Genomic DNA, 19,237 nt, shown 5'->3' on the forward strand with positions numbered 1-19,237 from the left:
TCGAAATAAAATGTTCTTTTTGTTTTATCAGTTTGATAGGTCACGCTTGAAGGCGTCATTGACTTAGCGTTCGATTATTCACAACAACTAGAATTCCTTTCAGACAAGCGATAAGAAAACCTTAACTTTGTTGAACACAATGGACATTTTAAAATTTTAATTTCAAGCACTGAAGCGGATTGATGGAAGTTTGTCCTTCCACTGTTTTTCGGAATGTTTCATATTTTCTGTAGTAGCATTCGAAACTTGCATGATCAAAATTAAACAAAATAACTACTGTACATAACCTGCATAAGAGTCCATTGTAGTAATAAGTCAGCTGATGCATAGGCTACAGTTGAACTTTTGATATCAGAGTTTGTACGTACAACTTATTAAGAAATCCCGTTCGTTGGCTTTCAAATTTACGTCTTCAAACCATTAACCACAGAAAAGACAAGCAATCGTTACCGGTTGCATTGTCAGTATGCTTGCAACCACCATATCCCTGCTAGCAATTGTAACCTCGTCTCGTCCCTATAACAATTAAAACAAAAATTTGATGAGGAAACCCTGATATGATGATGACATGACAAATGCAATGAATGATTTTACGCATGTTCACTGCGGTTTTCAACCTGAAAGGTTAGGTTGTTCCTGTAAGGGATGGATGGCTTGTTGAGCTTCTATATGCTCTTCCACAATGGGCTGCTCATCTGTGTATATTCCTCCTGAATTATCTTTGTCATTAACTTTTTTTTCAAGAATTGCTTTCTGCTGAGCCAAGCTAGGGCACTAGAACCCCAGCTGCCAATGGTATTTGATTATGCTGGACGCAAGCTTTTGTAATGGAATGGCAGATTCAAAAGGTAAGTTTTACAAGGTCCCAAAACTAATCTACAATGTTTAGTTCTATGTGTTATCCAAAATAGCTACATCACCTTTACTACATTAGCGTAACGTCTATGAAAGCATAAATAACGTAAATACATTGACTTTTTAAAACCAAAAGCAAGAGAAACTCACGTGGGCCAATCTCCACTTTGTAAGGGCTTTTGTGAAGTGGTTCTCCTGCAAACGTGACAGCAACCTTGTGGGGGCCGCACTCTTCGGGTTTGTAGGTGCACCTGGTTACCCCGTCTCCGCGATCCTCCATTTTGACTGGGATGGAGTTCTTCTTACCATCTGGAGAAGAAATCTCAACATCCACCTCTCCATTTCCAGCGTCTGAAAGAGAGAGGCTGAGGTTAATTTTGACGCAAAGTGAAAATCAAAGGTTAACACGCACTAATGTTAATATTACCGTACGTTAATTGATTATATCAACGATTGTACCATCTTCAAGTCACTTAACGAAATGAAAGGTCTGTGCGTCTTGGGTGATGAAAGCAAAGACTGGCTGTTTTCCAGTAGACTTCCACTGTAGTCCGGAAACATCCTGAATCGGGGGTGGTAAAAGGATATACCCTCGGCCCCAGAGGCTTACACGAAGAAAAAGAATTGACATGCTATTTACATGTTTGAATACTGAAACTTGACTGAGAAAATTATTTCTCTTTATGGTAGTATTGCTTTTATTAACAATTTGATACATTCAGTTTGATTTGATGGATGAATCTATAATTCGAGGAAAGGAACCTTCAAACTAAGAAAAAAATAGGAAGCAAGTATCTTTTGGCAAAACGGCAATAAACCAGTTCAAAATACAACACATTATGCTAACGAACATGCTGTGCGTGTAGTGAACAGTGAGAATATTTAATGTTATACTGTACTTCTGTATCACGACAACGTGTGCCTAAAAATAACTGTTTTAGTTTTGATTTAGTTTTAGAGACGCTCTTCTCAAAACAAATAGGTAGCCTACGTTTTTTATTCTTTCTCGTTTGAACGTATATTTGTTACATTCTAGAGCGAAAGTCTATCCTTATACAACCTTATGATAAAGATATTTGTCCGAGCTAGATTGAGAAGGCAATGAATTTGCTCAGGAATCAAGGTGAATTTACAGTTTGTTTCATCAAGGCACTTTCAACCTAGGACAAGGCGTATCGACTTGGATTGTTCATTACGAGCTGGTGGTCTTGCTATATACAGGAAAATGTGTAGGCGCCACATAGCCTTATGACTTCCGTCTACCATTGAAAAGAGACCTATTCTACCGACAAGACCAAGCCCTTTTAACATGAACGTTGAGCTGGAATGTCTGTGATAGAAAAAAAATTTCTCCACCATTCATACCTGCTGTAAGAACATCAAAGTACGTTGGACTCTCGACCACATTCCCAGCGCCAACACCTGGGCCCTGTACTGCCACCTTGCTGACATCAGGTGTCATACCAACATTTACCTGAAATGTGAACCAGCAACGATTAAACGATGCCTCAATACAAGTTTATTTGATTGATATGGAACAAAATTTGTCGCTTTTAAACTTAATCCGAAGCGAAACAAAAATAAAAGAAGTTTGCAATAAAATAAAAGTTTGTTTTTTAATATAGTTGATATTGCAAGGATTACAATTCTTTCGGACACCGGTAGCGCGCGATAGGTAAAACTTCAAAGATCAAAGTGCCAAGCTCAGCCTTTTCTGCATTATCCAACCACACAATTGGTCACTTACCGTCTACAAACGTTGAATTCACGTAAAAATGATCAATTTGTTGAAAGGATTGAGATTTTTTTGTTTCAATTCCGCTTCAAACACTTTTTTCATGGGTTTCGAAACAAAACTAAACTATAAAACTTTGGGTAAGAGCAAAACGATATTTTGTTTGAAAAAATATGCTTGAAATACTCATGTTTGCTGCAAGTGAATGATGATAGAACGATACGGACATCGAACCAGGTTTGCGTGATTTAAAACCAGTGACGTAGACAGAGAGAAACAAAAGAGGGCATCTGTCCCCGAATAGATTATCAGGTTACACCTGATTGATTGCTCAAAAATTTTGGTAAATGATCATGCTTCATGGCTCACACTCGTCACCAGGGGGCGCAAAGAGTGTGACTGACTCAGGATGCTACTAACTCCCAGAACGCATCGCCACTAAAAGACGTAAAGTTAATTGCATCTAAATATAAGTTATTATCAATTAAATTTCGCCATTTTTATCATCTCTTCAATAAAGAAACAAGAATGAAAAATTTTGACATAAAAACGAGTTGAAACGACAACATCAGACGCAAAAAGGTTTTGGACAGCATTACGTTGTTATAACATTGCGAGACATTGATTTTGCTTAAAACGAAAGAAACACCTGCAAGATGACAACATTCTTCAAACTTTTTTGCAGGCTGGTGACGAAAAACCTGCATGCCGTATAAGGCAAGCGAAGTGTGCGGTCAAAGTTTATGGAAGAAAGTGTGACCAGTGGAATGCAGATGATAGATGAAGTTGTCGTTGAGGCCGCATGAACGATGGTATCCCAAACTGCAAAACCTGACATTTTTACGTTGATTTAACATTTATAGATGTAAAAATGTAAGATGTATGTAAAAAAGAATGTAAAAATTAATAAATTTGCTATCTGGGATGTGATGGTGTAAACTCCACTGCTTTCGGCGAGTTTCAAAACTAGGCTTGCTAACATAGAAAACTTGTTGATGAAAGACGATACGCAATTGGGACTAGGAATTCTTTCAAAAAAAAGAGATGTAAGACAGACATGTAAATTTCTCCTGAGACTATGTCATTTCCTCCTTTTTTTTAGTAGTTTTATCTTGGCCCATCTATTTTTTTTTTTTTATGAACAAGTGTCTTTCGCTAATCAGTAATATGGTTTTGGTTGTAATTACCCGTGAGCTCAGCAGTGATGAAATGCATCTCGCTTTTGTTTCAAAAATTTATGAGCTCCATGTTTGTGAAAAGCAAATGTGAGACTAAATGTGGTACAAAAGCAGCAAACAACAGCTACCATTGAGCAAAAAAGTAACATTGTCAAACTCGCAAGCACAAGCAGCATATTGATATTAAATACAACACAAACATGGTAACACGATTCAAACCGGAAAACTAAATGCTTCACTTAACCGCTGAGTCAAGGAAACAAATCATTTCGTGACGTCATCAACAAACCAGACAAAGATAAACATTCACCTGTTTATGAATTACCTTCTTCAAAGCATTTCGTTCACAGTTGTCACCATGCCAAGCGTTATTTGTTCTTTATTTCCACAAAACATCAACATTTAAAAATGTAAAGCAAACGTGAGAAAAGTGTGAGAGACAGTGGTGATGCACAACGTTAGAGATGCAACAAAGACAAAAGATGGCATGTAGGGAGAAAAGGCGTAGTGCTGCCAGACAACAACAGCTTAATGGTTTCGTGACGTAAGAATGCAGACAAGTGACAAAAGACATGCAACTCGAAAGTACGTGATTGTTCGCTATTGTGTCCAGTGCTTAAATAAACTTGAAATATTTTGCAGATTTTGGTGAACTCAACGGGTGAAATTTTGCGCTTGGGAATTTTAATTGGAAACACAATACGCAGCTTTTCAACTTTATTTTAAATTAAAAAGGTTTCGCTACCAGACAAAAAAGTGTAGCAGGAAAAGGGTTTAGAAATATTGAAACGGCTTTAAAATCTTGAACAAATGTGGCGGACGATCTAACAATGCTTGTCTCAATGTTACACATACGTCGCGCCAACAATGTGATATTTCTACGTCATAATCGTTATCTCTCTGCCATTGACAGGACAAAGAACCTCATACAGCAATACCGCAACTACCGCCTTGCTCTAACCAACCTACTTGTCTTTATTTAATTGTCACAAAAAAAGATTCTTCTAACACACCCAGAACTCCTTTATATTTCGAGAAACTCTAAGATTCTTGGAAATTCCGTTTAAAGAACACTGATCGAAAACAATCTTTTCTGTAGAAAAGAGCGTTCTTACTTGCAGTCAGCACAAGGCTGAGGACTCACTAAAACAGATCGCAATGGTGACTCGTTAACCATAACGGTATACCACCACGCTTGCGATTGAGACTTTCCAATAAACTATATGTTTCTTAGCAGCCGATTGTACAGTAGGCTATCAAGAATTAAAAGCAATAGATATGTATTTCGCCCATGAGCCCATTAGTATGACGCAACTAACAGTCTGTGGCATGAATTAGTGGTGCGATACCAGTGGTGGATCGAGGGGGGCGATTGGGGGCGGTCGCCCAACAAAAAACACAGAAAAGAAACTTGATTCATAGTGTTAACAATTTTAGACCTGAACATCGTTGTGTTGTTGAAATCGCACCCCACTCCCCCCAAAAAAAGATCCGCCCCTGCGCGATACTGATGAGCCCAACCTCATGGGCGAAACGCGTGTCTATCGTTGTCAATTCTTGCTACCAATCGGCTGCCGAGATACAAAACAATCTTTTCTATTGCTTTCTATTTCACAAAACTCTTACCCTGTACGGGCTGTCATTACTAGGCTTCCCCCCGTAATTGATGGTGACTACATACTGGCCTGCCTTTAACGGCAGGTAGTCACAAGAGAATGTACCGTCCCCGTTCTTTTGTACGTTAACGATTTCAGTTACTCCCCCTGGAAAGCACGACTTGTTATAATCACAGCATGGAAAGTATAAAACAAGCACAAACCTCTCAAGATAGTTGAAGTTATGCAACACAATGTTTCCTTGTTATTAAACTAATTAGAAAGGTATTTACTTACTGAAATGTCGCTAGGTTATATCTTCGTAATAATAGTGCTGGTTTTAGGCATGAAAAATAAATATTTTATCAAACGATCAGATGAAATTTCAGAAATAAGTTAGTTAAACAATAGCCTAATATTTAAATGATTTATTACAGGATCAAATAATTTGACCATGGAAAAACGGTTTGTTTGTTAAACTAGTATGTTAGCAAGAGTAACTTACTGTATGTCAGATAGCACTTCGAAAAAAGTCAGATAATGTAAAAGGCGATTTGTATTCAAATACGAGTGCTACTTGCATTTCTAAGAACGGTCACACCTTTGTCTTGAGATGCAACGATCGAAAATGTTAATTGCAAAAACAAAATTATACACACGTGGTCCGGCACATTTCACGTCCAAATTAGCATCTCCAGCATTTTCGGTATGCACAGTGAATCGGGCTGGCTTTTTCATCGTCACGCCTTCGGGCTCGACACCTGGACCCTCAGCCCATACACCTTGAGGATTGTAGCCTGTACGCAAGAAATTACTGCAAAGTGGAAAGGTCTGCGAATTACCCAGACAGCAAAATCCGTCATTTTTGATCGATCAATGTAAAAATGACGGACTTGGCTGTCTGAGAAACTGAGCAAAATACAATACTCCAGACATTTTAAGCAGACGTTTTACGGTCTGAAGCACTTTTCCTCCCAAAGGTATCTGCGATGTATTCTTAGCGGACATCACGACGAAGGATGAGACTTCAATGGAATGCTTTGCTTACTGAGAGTAACCTATACCAAGTATGCATGACGGTCAAAAAGTAAAAATATACTGTTTAAAACCACAAAGCAATAATAGTCTGTGTACTGCCTTGCTTGAGAAGTTGACAGTTCATCGCAAAACAATGCTGGTAATTTTGGAAAGAAGCTGAGAACATATGATGTTAAAAAAGCTAGACATCTAATGATTACTCCCTTCATCAGAAACATACAGTACGGTAATTCACAAAAACGTTAATCAGAAACTGTTTAAACTAAATTCAAAAACAAAATTTACATTAATTAAATCTTAAAATTTTCATCTGCACAAACATCTAGTTTTTCGTATGACATTTTTTATTATTTGTGATAAAAAGAAATATGACAAGACATGCAATCCGAAAAGAGTAAACTTCAAATTAATGTCTCCCACCATGTATGGTCATGCTACCACTAGTGTGCTTTATCACAGAAGGAGCATTATGCAGATAAATAACCAAAGAAAGATGGGGTGGGCCTCCGATATAGTTGAAACCCAAGTAAGGTTCAGGCCTTTTGGCAAGAGCAAAACGTTCTTCATCGCACGAACGAAAATAATAAGAGCAGCACAAAAAAGATCTAGTTAGCCCTCATTAGTTCAATACAAAGTACTAAAGCAGCTACCCAGAACCAAAACGGCTCTGACATCTTTCTCGGTACTTTAATCAGCAAGATTCAATAGAGTTATTAAGAGTAAGATTTACATTCGGGGGTTGAAATGAGATTTAGGAAATTGGATTCACGGGGTGTGGAGTGATGTTTTAAAAGAAGCAAGATACTCACCTATTGTGATGGGAACATCAAAAGGACTATTGGGAATTTGAGTTCCAGCAAAAGTCACTTCAACCTTGTGCTTCCCCTCTTCTTTGGGAGTGTAAGTGACCCGGTAGGTGTCGTCCCCTGTTTTGTCGACCCGAGGGGTGATATTGTTCCGGTCCCCAGTGGGGTCTTCGATTGTAATATCAACGTCGCCTAACCCAGCTCCTATTCATAATTTAGCATTTAACATTATATGTATATATAATAACGCGTATATGTGCATATCTGCAACATTCTAAACATACAAAGCAAGTTAATCTACTGACTACAAATACACTCTTCATTTTATTGTGACAAACACAAAAGTAACCAATCTCTTGTCATAAATGAATGTATATATAACCTTTGACTGTCAAAATACAAAATAAATTATTTTGAATCTGTGGCATCGTTAAAAGTGCCAGGATAGGGTATTGTCAGTCACTACGTCTTGCCAATGAAACCGCTATTATGGACGATCAAGGAAAGCCGTTTCGGAAGCTGTTATTTTTTGCAATCCAAAAATTTGAAAATGTCGGTAAACTCATCAAAATTAGTTTAAAACCTTCAACCGGTTTTATGTGAATACATTCAAACGTCAGAGAGGTGCATGAAAACGAAACCCACTCACCAGCGGTGGAAACGTCAAAGTGGGTGGACCTTCCCGTCACGTTCCCTTCTTGCAATCCAGGACCCTTCGCGGTCACGTGATCAGGATTTACTGGGGAATCGTCCACGTTGACAGTGAAAGGACTTTTCTGAATCCCAGAGCCAGCGTAGGACACTGTGACCTGCGCGAAGATTTCATTTGTAATGTTTGTGTTGTTTTAATGTGAAAAAGTCATCCGGCTACTGGTGAAGAGCAACGACTCTTACTCCAAGCAGTCAATTGATTTGTTTTCACTTATGCTTCAGTAAAAAGCAACCTCCCCAAAGGCCAAACTTTAGCCAGAAAAAGAGTTGAGAAAGCAATGCCATCTAAATCGTTGCAACAAAATAATAGTTCAGTAAAAGTTACCGGCCTACCGATTAAAACAACCCATCAATCTTTCGATTCACAATTCAGGCTGATAATTAATAGATAGAGATTTTCAAGCATAGCCTACAGTACATCACACAGCATTTTATTCAGCAGATAGCTCATCATAATGTCTACAAAAAATGTAAATCTTCCACCATGATTGGCAGCCCATCACAGAACCTACCTTATTATCGCTATTCAAAACTCACTGGAGCGAATAGAAATACTCCGTCCATATTAACGAGTAAACAAAGCAACTTTATCTAACATTTGTAAATGTTGAGGTAACGTAAAAAGGTGAATTTGCTACTGCAAAAGAATCCTAATTTGCCAGTTGTTGGCGGTATAATGTGTGCTATTGTAGTCTGGAGTAATTCAACAGATGAATTGATCTAGTAAAATGTCTAATGAAACGAAAATCTTTTAATATGTGTTTCTGTATCAGTACGCCAGTCAAACCAGAACTTTGGGGAAAAAGTTGTTTCAACATGCTACCACAAATTAATTATTTATTTTCATGTTGTTTTGAATGAGTTTTATTGCTTTGTGTTGACGAATTATTACAAGCCCCGCTCTTTCCCAGCCAACGAATCAGTCCTTTTTTATGTTGATTCAATGTCTGCAGGCGAATCAATGTAAAAAAGGACTGCTTGCTAGCTGAGTGTTAACCAAGGTTAACTGGGTTCGTGGGAAATCTTGTTGTTGTGTTAGCACGCTACGTCAGACCTGCAGGCAATGAACTTGATATAGTGATGCAAACGAATTTTTTCTTTGAAGTTTTTTTTTCCATTTTAGTCTGACGTAAATTCAACATCTCAGAACATTGAACAAATCGAAGAAATCAGCGTTTGAGAGTTGGATTTCAGCCAGCAAATCAGTATTTTTTTGCATTGATTCAACATAATTATGCTGACTCGTCAAGTTCAATTAAGTAGCTTCCTCTTCAACAGATTGATCATGTTTGATAAGCTGTGATCTCCCATATGAACTGCCTCCAATTTGTTCTGTCTTTTGTTTTTATTAGTGCTTCCGGCATGCTTTTTATTTCCGTAATTTGCTTGATATTGTCAAAATATTTCATTTTTTGTCGTCCTTTAGTTCGTTTGCCTTGCACCATCCCAGTCAACAATGAATTTTCCAACGAGTTGCTTCTTGCTATGTGTCAATTAAGCATACTCAGTCGCAAATTCATCCTTCAACATGTTTAAATTGTGTCACTTCCCAGACAGCAAAAGCAACTATTTTTGCATCGTTTCAACGTTGCTATATGTGGTAAGTTTTGCCGACTGGGCTACTGTGCCTTTAAAGTGGAAAGTGAGCAAGATTTCAGCATACACATATCAATAATGTAACCGTGACGACGGGATTTTTGTTTCTGACAACTTTACAAAAATGTTGTTTGGCCTCATACCCGCTGCTTCACATCGAAGTGTAGATATACATCTGTTTGGTCTGTTTACATTACATCCGTATGGTAATGACAGAGCATGTCAAGAACGAATTGCTGTGGTTACTCAAATCTTATGCATAAGCTCTTTTTGCAAGTAATTGCTTGAGTTTTAGCGCCAGAGTAAAAGAATGTAAACTATTTGTTTAAACGATACCAGAAGCGTTTATTATCGGGTCAAAGCTACAAATTTTAATTCTGTTTCCTATCAGAAATTTCAATAAAATTAGCATAACATGCCTTCAAATGCACCAGACATGTGCAACTGGCGGCCGCCATGTTGTTCTACGAGGCCCGCGTGGTACTCAGTAGTATGTATACTATAGGCTAATACTGAAGTGACCACTGTATACCAGCAATCGCAAATTATATCTCATTGTTTCCAGCCTTGGCGGTAGAATCGAATTGAGGCGAGCAATGAATCTTGAAACACTTTGTGAATAACTTAGCGCACTCTTTGATGTGGTTCACATTTTTTACTGAAGTAACTTAATTCCTGAAGAGAGAAAATTCCCACTAATTCTGAAAGCTATTTTTGATGTTCTCAATTTTTAGCATAAGTGTTTATTTTGCACTATTTGTGGACACATATGTCGGAATTGTCGTGCAACATTTTTCTTCTTGTCCACCATGGCGTAACGTTGGTAACACACTCCTGTAGGTATGAGATTTTTAAGGTATTTTATTCAAAATTTTCTGAGAGGCCCCCTAGACCCCCCTTTGCTTACTCCGCCTTCGGTGACTCGTTGATGGGCTCACTCACATGAGCACAAATACTTATTTGTGCTCCACTTGAAATGTTGTGCTGGTAACACCCCTGGTCGTGGACTGTGTCAAGCCTGTTTCTTGACATAAACTACTTTCATCAGAAAATAATGCTAAATTTTCTTCTGAACACATTTGTGCGGCCCGCGTTATCGTTTAAAGTTTTGTATTTGGCCCACTAGTAAATAAGGTTGCACAAGCCTGAAGTACACGGTGGTATGCAGCAAATCCTCAAAATGCTAAAATAATGATCAACGTGAACCCAGATTGAGAGTTTACAGCAGAGTTAACCTACTAACAAGCTTATATAACAATAGAAAATTGTAAAGTGCATCTGCGTAACTTAAACGCCAATGAAACAATGAAATAACATCAGAACACTGTAATCTCAAGCTCTCACCTCGTAAGCGCCGGGCATTGTTGGGTGATAAGTAACGGAATAAGTTTTTAGCTTGTCATTGTTAGGGGTGCCTTTCAACTCCATTTTTTTCCCACTGGGGTCGCACACATGTACTTTTAACTCTCCATTTCCGGCTCCAAACGTTTCAACGGTGAAAGGGGCAGGTGCCCCCACTTTGCATCCGTGTAGTTCCACACCTATAAAAAAATAAAAAGACGAACAGTTGAGCAGAGAACTTCTTTAAAAACCTGCACATTAAATGTTAAAGTTGACAAAGCAAGGATATAAAAATGTCATTTGAATCAAGCGCAGACACATTAGGTTTGTTTACAACAAGCAAACATTTTGGGCCTGTCAAATCAACAGTACTGTTAGCGGGATCAAGCGCGGAAATGCTGAGTTTGTTGAAAAACATTGCGCAATCTTCCTTTGCATTTGTTGACGTCTGGATTTTCACCATGACTTTCACACACAACTGTCTATTGATGAACTCAAAGGGGAACATTGGGTCATGTTCTCGCCCCGAAGGGTCCTGAAAGAAAAGGTTTGGTAACCCAGACGAACTAGCCCATCGAACAGAACCAAATTCGTCCAAAATTTTGTGGAAAACGAACAAAATATTATTTATTATTGTTGTTCTTGATTTCATTACCGTCAGACATGTCTCACAAAGGGGTTTGGAGTTTGCAATTCCCCTTTGGCTACATTGTTGGCTCGCTTTGAAAACAAGCAGGTGTGAAGATACAATGTACCTACCTTTTCCGTAAGCACGGGCCTTTTTGGAGTTGGCTTTTGGCCTCAAGGGAGCGCCATCTTTTAGTTTCGATTTAGGAAACTGTGATAAATACGTCATTACACTCAAATCGTCAACATTTGGGTCGGTGATTTCTTCAGGGGTGATAACCTAAACAAGAAATGAACAAATTGAGTGAAAGCCAAACCATGCCAACTTAGCAGGCCTGTCAAGTTGATATGGTTGTAATTGGCCGCAGAGATCAAATTACACTCCTTTGTGGGTTGGTAACGTTAATCTACGTTTTTGCAACGTTAGGAAACCTTATTTCATAAACCATAGTCCCAGGCTAATTCACAGAAGTGCAGAGACACACCACTTCGTTACAGTTTAATTAAACACGGGTTGGTAACCGTGTTTTGTTGATCACTGAAGCAAATCGCGTTGTCGTTCACGTGACCGGCTCCAGGCTATGCAGTCAATAAAGAGGCATACGGCGCCTTATTTGGTAAAGACATTGATGAGCAGATTAAACTGGATTTTTGTGGCAACGAAGTTATGAAGAGCGAGTACATCATTATAAAATAAGTGAGAAATTTATTAGCAGCTACGCCCAAGGACAGTGTTTTTGTTCAAACCAGTTCTGATGGCACATGATACTCCAAATGTATTGATACCCCAGTATATATTTTAATGTTTCAAACTGCTAAAATATCACCTTCCTTTATACTCACACCAAGGTTTATACCTCATTCACTTTAAATTTAGTTTAAATTTTATTAATAACTGAGCTCAATTAAGAATCCCTTCATGCGTAAACACTTACCACAATCAAATAAAGTTAATATTTTCATTGTTTAAACTTTCATTTATTTTTGACAACAGCCACCAACAATGCATGCGTTGGTGGATGAAAAGATAAGGTTCTCATTTGCTAAACCTTCGGTCCTAATGGGAGTAACCCAGACAGCAAATCAAACGTTTTTTACATTGATTCAACGTTTGCAGACGGTCAGTTCATGGGAAGGTGATCAGCTCATATCTCTCAGCGGCCTTGCATACAGACTGTATCCATAAATTAAGAACTTTGTGAAGGTTTACTTTGCGCAGTATCTTTTTCAATTGGGATTGACAGGAGCAACGAACCATCACACCACAATCAAGCCGGCAGGTACGATAACCAAATATCGTGTGGTTTCAACAGAGGCTAAGCAAACTGACAAACAACACAAATTTCCCATCTACTTTTATCAATTCAATACAAAAGCCATCCAGCCAAAGTTGCCATTTTTTATCGTTTAACCGTCTTAAATGTTGAAACAATGCAACTGACTGGAAGCAACATTAGAAACAAAGGTAGTTGTTATTCATTTAAATACTTTATTGGTATGCTTGGAATGTCTGCAAGGAGATCTTCAGGCGCATATGACCTTATATGTTTGCGCATGGGAGTATTGCTTTGTTTACTTCCATAAGCCTTTTAATGAGGCATTTTTGTTATAATACAAACGTTCTTTCTACATTAAACCTACGATATCAATTGTTACCTTTCAATGAAACGCAGCTAAAAGTATAAATTTCGGAACAAGACACAAGAAAATTATGTCGCATCTCCACTTTCAATGAGAAAGTTTTTAAGCGGTACAATATTTGTTATTTCGTCCAATCAAGCATAAAGCATGATGCATTTTCGGTGAGAAGACTTTTTTGTACATTCAATACATTGCAAGATGTAATCACCTTTCAACAAAGCTTATGACTTTTGTAGCGCTGATCTAACAACTCCAGCAAAGTGGCTGTCAACTGGAGATTTTAGATCATGTGGATGCGAACCTAGATCTGATTTTGGTGTATCTACAAGACTACAACATTACAAGGGTTACGTTTTTTTCTGATTTACAAAATAATGCACTTTTTATGGGTTATATAAAATGAGTAGTTAGCTTTAAAATAATTGATTTAAGGTTTTTTTGTTAAAATATAAAAGTAAGCTAGTAGCAAGGCGTAAAAAATTTCAAATTGACAATTGACCCTTCTAATGTTGCCGGAAAAGCGGAGCTGCGCGTCACGTAATGTGGTGTCCCTACTCTCAACCTGGGTTTACGCAGCATCAGACAGTTCATGGATACTTGATGTTTATAAAAAATATTAATCTTTTTTTATTTGAAAATAATTTTGCAGCCATTTCACGCAGGGCCACTTTAAGAAGATTCATAAAGATATGAAAAAAGTATTTTTTCTATAATTTAAAATGGTTGTATACTACTACAACAATCTTTGTCTAGTTCGGATATCGTTACCTAAGGGACACTGACTTAAAAGCGAAAAAGTAAAGTCTACAAAAGAATACAAACCTAGGCTTGGTTTTGGTTTGGATTTTGAATCTTTATCCTCGGACTGACAAAGCCTTAATAGGTTATTCCTGGTAGTTTCGCATACTTGTAGAGGCTTTTGACGCAGGGCCGGTTACCGAGATTGGCAGACTTACTTTTGCATAAGTATCGCATTTCAGTCCCAGGTTGTTTTTCATTTGTTAATTAATCGTTTACGCAAGTTGCTTGTGTTTCTTTTGCGTTTTGCTCAAATGTTGCGTTATTCACTGCTCGGCCTTAATGCTGAACTAGAAACAAATTAAGTTTGTGACACATCCATGGCAACTGGTGCAGCCTACTGCTGAAATGACAATAAATCACGTCATGTTTTGCTGAATGTTGAAAAGTATCTGTTTGAAAAACGTGGTTGCAGCCTAAAACTTTTTCACCAAACTACGTCAATTTACAAAATGAGAAACGTTAAGCTACTCGAAAAACGATTTTTAAGCCTAAAAATAAAACTTATATTTATGTCTTGACATGCAGAACGCCTCCAATTCAGGTTTTACATGTTTACAGGTATCTATAACTTATAAGGCTGGAAGGTTTGGACTTATCAGTCTACTTACCAAGAAGCAGATATAAACTGCAAACATGTAAAAAATAGTTTACCACATCATGCTATGACACACGAGGGACTTAGCAGCACGATTTTTGCTGAATGCAAAAGAGACGAGGTGGCATATGTTTCATAAAGTCATAGCCACAAAATCAGTCTTTTTACAATGATGCAACGTCTGCAGACGTTAGATCAATGCAAAAAGAGAGTGATTTTCTTGGCTGGAACCTTATAGACATATCTTGCCCCGTTGTGTATAAACGTACACTGAGTGTAATGCCGATAAGTCAGTTATATAATATCACTGTGTAATGAAATCGTGAAAATTATCACAATAAAATTGGAACTGGTTACTGCATTAATGAGGTTAGATTTCTGCATGCCTAAATGTTTACCTGTGGTACCCCCAGCCATTCCTCGGCCAATTGCATGGCTTCAGCTGCATTGTCAGTTTTGTTGTTTGGGTCCCAGTCTTCCCAGTCGGGGCAAAGACCTAGCAGTTCCCAGAGTAGGGTGAAATATCAACGATGGAAGATGATGAAAGCATACGATGAAGAAAAGCGAGGAACATGCAAAACATATGGATGTCAAAAATACGCAGGAAAAACTGAACAAGAGTTTCCAATTAACAAAAAAACAGGTTTAAGGCGGCGATACAATGTTATATTTGGTGTAGCAAGCATCTTGGTGTAGCAAGTATCTTGGTGTAGCAAGTGCTATGAAAGCAGCCGAACAAATAAAGTACAAAGGTTTTTGAATCAGAGTGTTTAGATACCATTGTGTATGTTTGTATATGTTTTATCTGCAGTGTGTATGTTTGGTAACACAAAATAACTATGAGCTGTGTTGTTCATTAAATTTTATAAAATGTGTATTTTTTCTTACATTATGACACAGTTTTTCTCGTATCATAAAGCCAGTAGCCTACGTTTCGTAGCAACATGCAGTTTCTTTTGTGATTTCACTCTTCATGCTTGCGTAACTGATGAAACGTGACAATCACGTGATGAAAGTTTACAACACGCCTCAGACCTGAGCTATGCCGAGATGTTCAGTTGCAAGATTCATGGCTTTAATCGTGTTTTCCAAGCTGTTTTTAGGATCCCAGTTTTCCCAACCGGGACACAGACCTTTGTCATCGAAGACAGGAGGATCAAGATGAAGAAAAAAAAGAAGAAAACGAAAACAAGTTAAGAGCATAAATAGAACAGGAAGAAAGGTAGACTCAAAAGTGAAACCGTCTACCAGTTTTTACAAAGTGGATGATTGGACTAAACATAAATTTATACAAAAGTCATATTATACACATTGAACGTTTTGCCAAAACTTTTTCAACGCAGAAAATTCATTGCATCGAAATATCAACAGAACAGCACGAGAAAAGGAAGATCAAAAATATAGAAAATTCTTTAATACAGTAGCACTATCTGCATTCAATCGTAAAATATCCTTAAATCTACAAAAAGCACTCCAGCGTAAAATCAAAGCAAACAGCAAGGTAGGTTGTATAGTAAAAGCTCCACAGGGAGGAGTCTATGTCTTTTTACTGAAAACGTGTTACACGATAGCCTATCTTTAAAAGCAAATAACTGTGATGTGCAATAAAAAATCGAATGAGACTGTACACCAGGCATTTAGCTCAATGACATGATACGCTCTTCTGGTGCAAACTAAGCGAAACCATCGCAATGCTATAATTATGTTACTGCACTCTCAAGGGATGTACATTGTACAACCGCGGTTCAACATGTGTTTCGTAATAACAAACATCTTGAAATTCGTTATTAAATTAAGATTCTACGCTACATGAAGCGTAGTACTTAATTACAAACCATCCATAGTCTTTGCAACGATGGTCAAACACCAGTGAACCAACTGTTTGTTCAAACTTGACTTTCCGCTTTGATTTGACTCATCAGTCAGAAAACCAATTTTTGATACAGGCAGGCAGTACCACCACCAAACATTAAAGCGTGGTGGTTGTTGTAGTGTTGTTCTTTACAGTCACTTTTAAAGAAACCTTCACACGCGTTGTAAGTTCGAGTGCATAACCGCTATTCTAGATTTATGACTTAACCACCGCAAGTAGGCATGCGAGGAGACACCATAATACATTACTCTCACACACAACTGTGATATTTACAATAGTTTGCTAATAGCCTAGACAGCAAAACCGGTCATTTTTACATTGATTTAACTGCAGATGTTAAATCATGTAAAAATGACGAATTTTGCTGTCTGGGAGGTTACCAACCCGGTGCACAATTATCCACCAAAGCTCCCAACGCCTTCCCATCCTGAAAATTTCCTTTGAAGTTAGTAATTGGCATTTGTGGAACTTTGTTCTGAATCCATCCTAAGAGTCTTTGCTTTGGGGTTGCTTTGGATTGCTCTACCTGTTCATCGTCATCATCCCACACCGGCATGGAGATGGAGTAATGGAGGATAAGAGTCCATACCAATCCCAAAATAAGCTTCAAATTTCCATCCACAATAGCTTTACTGTCTGTAATCGAAAATTATATTAGACTTCATCAAAATTTCTAAGAAGATGACAGCGTCAGACTGAATGAAGAAAAATGATGTTGCAAATACTGTTCCACAAATACTATTTATATAGTTTCGGGAGAGAGTTTGCTTTTTTATACCAAAGACAGGCAAGACACAACAATAACCTGTGTTATTGCTGTGTCTTGCCTGTCTTTGGTATAAAAAATACTATTTAAAACAAGAAGTGGTTTTTAGTCATAGGTTTCTGACAGAGAAAGGTCGCCCGTAACAAGAAAATTATAAAAAATGTAGAACCTGCATCGAAATGGGGCAAGCAAGGTTACTGATTTCCCGACATTTACTTTCAGTTAGGCTAATGCAATTATCATAATAGTCTGATGTCTTTTCAGCAACTATTTGGTAAGTATTTGATAAAACTACCATTCAACGCAACGGTTCGAGAAAAAGTTTTCTCTGCCTATAAAACGTTGAATGGTAGTTTTATTAAATATTTCTGGAAACTTCCTTGGTTTCGTATTATTTGGTAAGTGTCGTTAGTTGTATAAAAATTTTATTACAAAACATTACTTAAATATTTCACAAGTGTAAATACAAACGACCTGTTTTAGCCTGATGCTGCGAGTTTGCTGTGGTGATAGCGGTTTGTCACTAGGTTTCGGAACACAGTTCCCTAGTCGTGTGCATTGTGCAATGCCGAGAGGTGTTCGAGTCAGTGTGTCTTTCAAACGAACACTACGTTTGTCGTATCAGGTACATCAGGCTAAAATTAGTCATTTGTATCTACCAACACTTGTGATTTGTGAAATAAACAACGATCATGCTGCTAAAAGAGAAACTCCATCTATTAGGCTATATCACTTGAATGAACGTCCAGTTACCAAAAGTAGCAACTGACTGCCAAGTAACTCTTAGTTTTTAGTCGATAAATGTTACAACCATGGGTTTGGATCTCTCGGACTAGAAGATCTTGCCATACAGGCTTTCCAAACAACACAATCAACGGCCCAACGAAGTTTATTTTCAATTTATTAAAATCGCACTTGTACTATTTATACTACGTCACGTGTAGTCTAAATAAACCTTTTGCTTGCAAGGAAATTTACAGAAACGTGTGAACGAGCGGCCTCAGATATTGAAGACATCGACCACCAAGCAAAAGTCTTATAGAGACACACATTTTCAGTCTCTTGTCAAGCATCACAAAGCAATGATACACAGAATTACAAACAAACGGCCACATCCCAAGATTCAACGTCATCAGATGTTAACGTTATGTAAAAAGAAGAATACGTTTTAGCGGGGTAAATGCTCAGTCGCTTACGTAATCAACACTTCTTGCAATCATCTATGATTCACTTCCTATCTTATAATGACAAGTACCTAGCTTGGCACCGTGGTCATCTTACAACAATTTGTGATGTTCTGAGGTACCATAGAAAAGAAGAATTGGGGCTCTTAGTATTTTTGAGTGGAAACACAAGTTCACTCTGTGAAAGGTGAAGTTGACCTGTGTCAGGTGCATATGTGGCGGCACTAGTTTTCGTTCTGTAATCCCTTGGCCACAAAGCTACTTTAAGAGCAGCACAGTCACACTAAGGCACTAGTCTTCTTGTGACATTGTGTGTTTGCCAATACCACGCTATTCTTTATTAGGCTACATCTTCTTTGAATTCTGAACCTTTGTGGTACGCATGGATCATAGATTTTAGAACAGAACAAAATAACAATCTACGTAAGATATAATTTTTACACACAAGATACGTTTTGAATCATAAAACATATTTTCATTGCCGAGGTGAAATCATTGCGTTATTAAAACAGAATTTGTTTTACTCTAGCACTTATTCCTTGCTGCAGCTACATCCTCTTCAATAAAAAAATTGTCGGTGTATGAATAAATTATAATAAACTTGATTTTTTTTAGCGATTGGCCAAAAAGTTAATCGGCTACACTGCATGGGCAAGTGGTGACAGCCCTGGTACGATGCTCGAAAGGTCGACAAGGTTGCGAGGTTCACTGACAACGTTAAAAAAGTTTGCAGGAAAAATCTGGCAAAGAAATCCTTTTGAAGAGCGTGCTTGGTACTCGTCTGAAAGACGTAAATGGAGTGAAGCAGAACGATTTCATTGCTTAATTTGAAAGCTTACAATCACGAAAAATGAATTAAAGCACCAGCTCATCAGCCAACTCAAGTTTGTTTTAA

At 37.8% G+C, this 19,237-nt stretch overlaps 1 protein-coding gene across 3 annotated transcripts in view; it reads right to left on the reverse strand.

Annotated features, from left to right (window-relative positions):
• LOC145766027 (filamin-C-like) overlaps nucleotides 1–19,237 on the reverse strand; it is a 49,005-nt gene that overhangs the window by 26,307 nt on the left and 3,461 nt on the right. For 2 of the 3 annotated variants that reach the window (XM_082577679.1, XM_082577677.1), the window contains exons 2-12: nucleotides 16,777–17,028; nucleotides 14,918–15,015; nucleotides 11,615–11,762; nucleotides 10,859–11,055; nucleotides 7,857–8,016; nucleotides 7,211–7,411; nucleotides 6,023–6,160; nucleotides 5,395–5,531; nucleotides 2,221–2,329; nucleotides 1,006–1,206; nucleotides 618–710 (exon numbers count right to left, since the gene is read on the reverse strand). In XM_082577679.1, the coding sequence (XP_082433805.1) occupies nucleotides 618–710; nucleotides 1,006–1,206; nucleotides 2,221–2,329; nucleotides 5,395–5,531; nucleotides 6,023–6,160; nucleotides 7,211–7,411; nucleotides 7,857–8,016; nucleotides 10,859–11,055; nucleotides 11,615–11,762; nucleotides 14,918–15,015; nucleotides 16,777–17,028 (1,734 nt within the window). The remainder of the gene's footprint in view (nucleotides 1–617; nucleotides 711–1,005; nucleotides 1,207–2,220; nucleotides 2,330–5,394; nucleotides 5,532–6,022; nucleotides 6,161–7,210; nucleotides 7,412–7,856; nucleotides 8,017–10,858; nucleotides 11,056–11,614; nucleotides 11,763–14,917; nucleotides 15,016–16,776; nucleotides 17,029–19,237) is intronic. The other variant, XM_082577678.1, reaches the window with a different exon arrangement.

This window comes from Aplidium turbinatum, chromosome 3 (genome assembly GCF_918807975.1).
Source record: "Aplidium turbinatum chromosome 3, kaAplTurb1.1, whole genome shotgun sequence".
Lineage (NCBI taxonomy): Eukaryota > Metazoa > Chordata > Ascidiacea > Aplousobranchia > Polyclinidae > Aplidium > Aplidium turbinatum.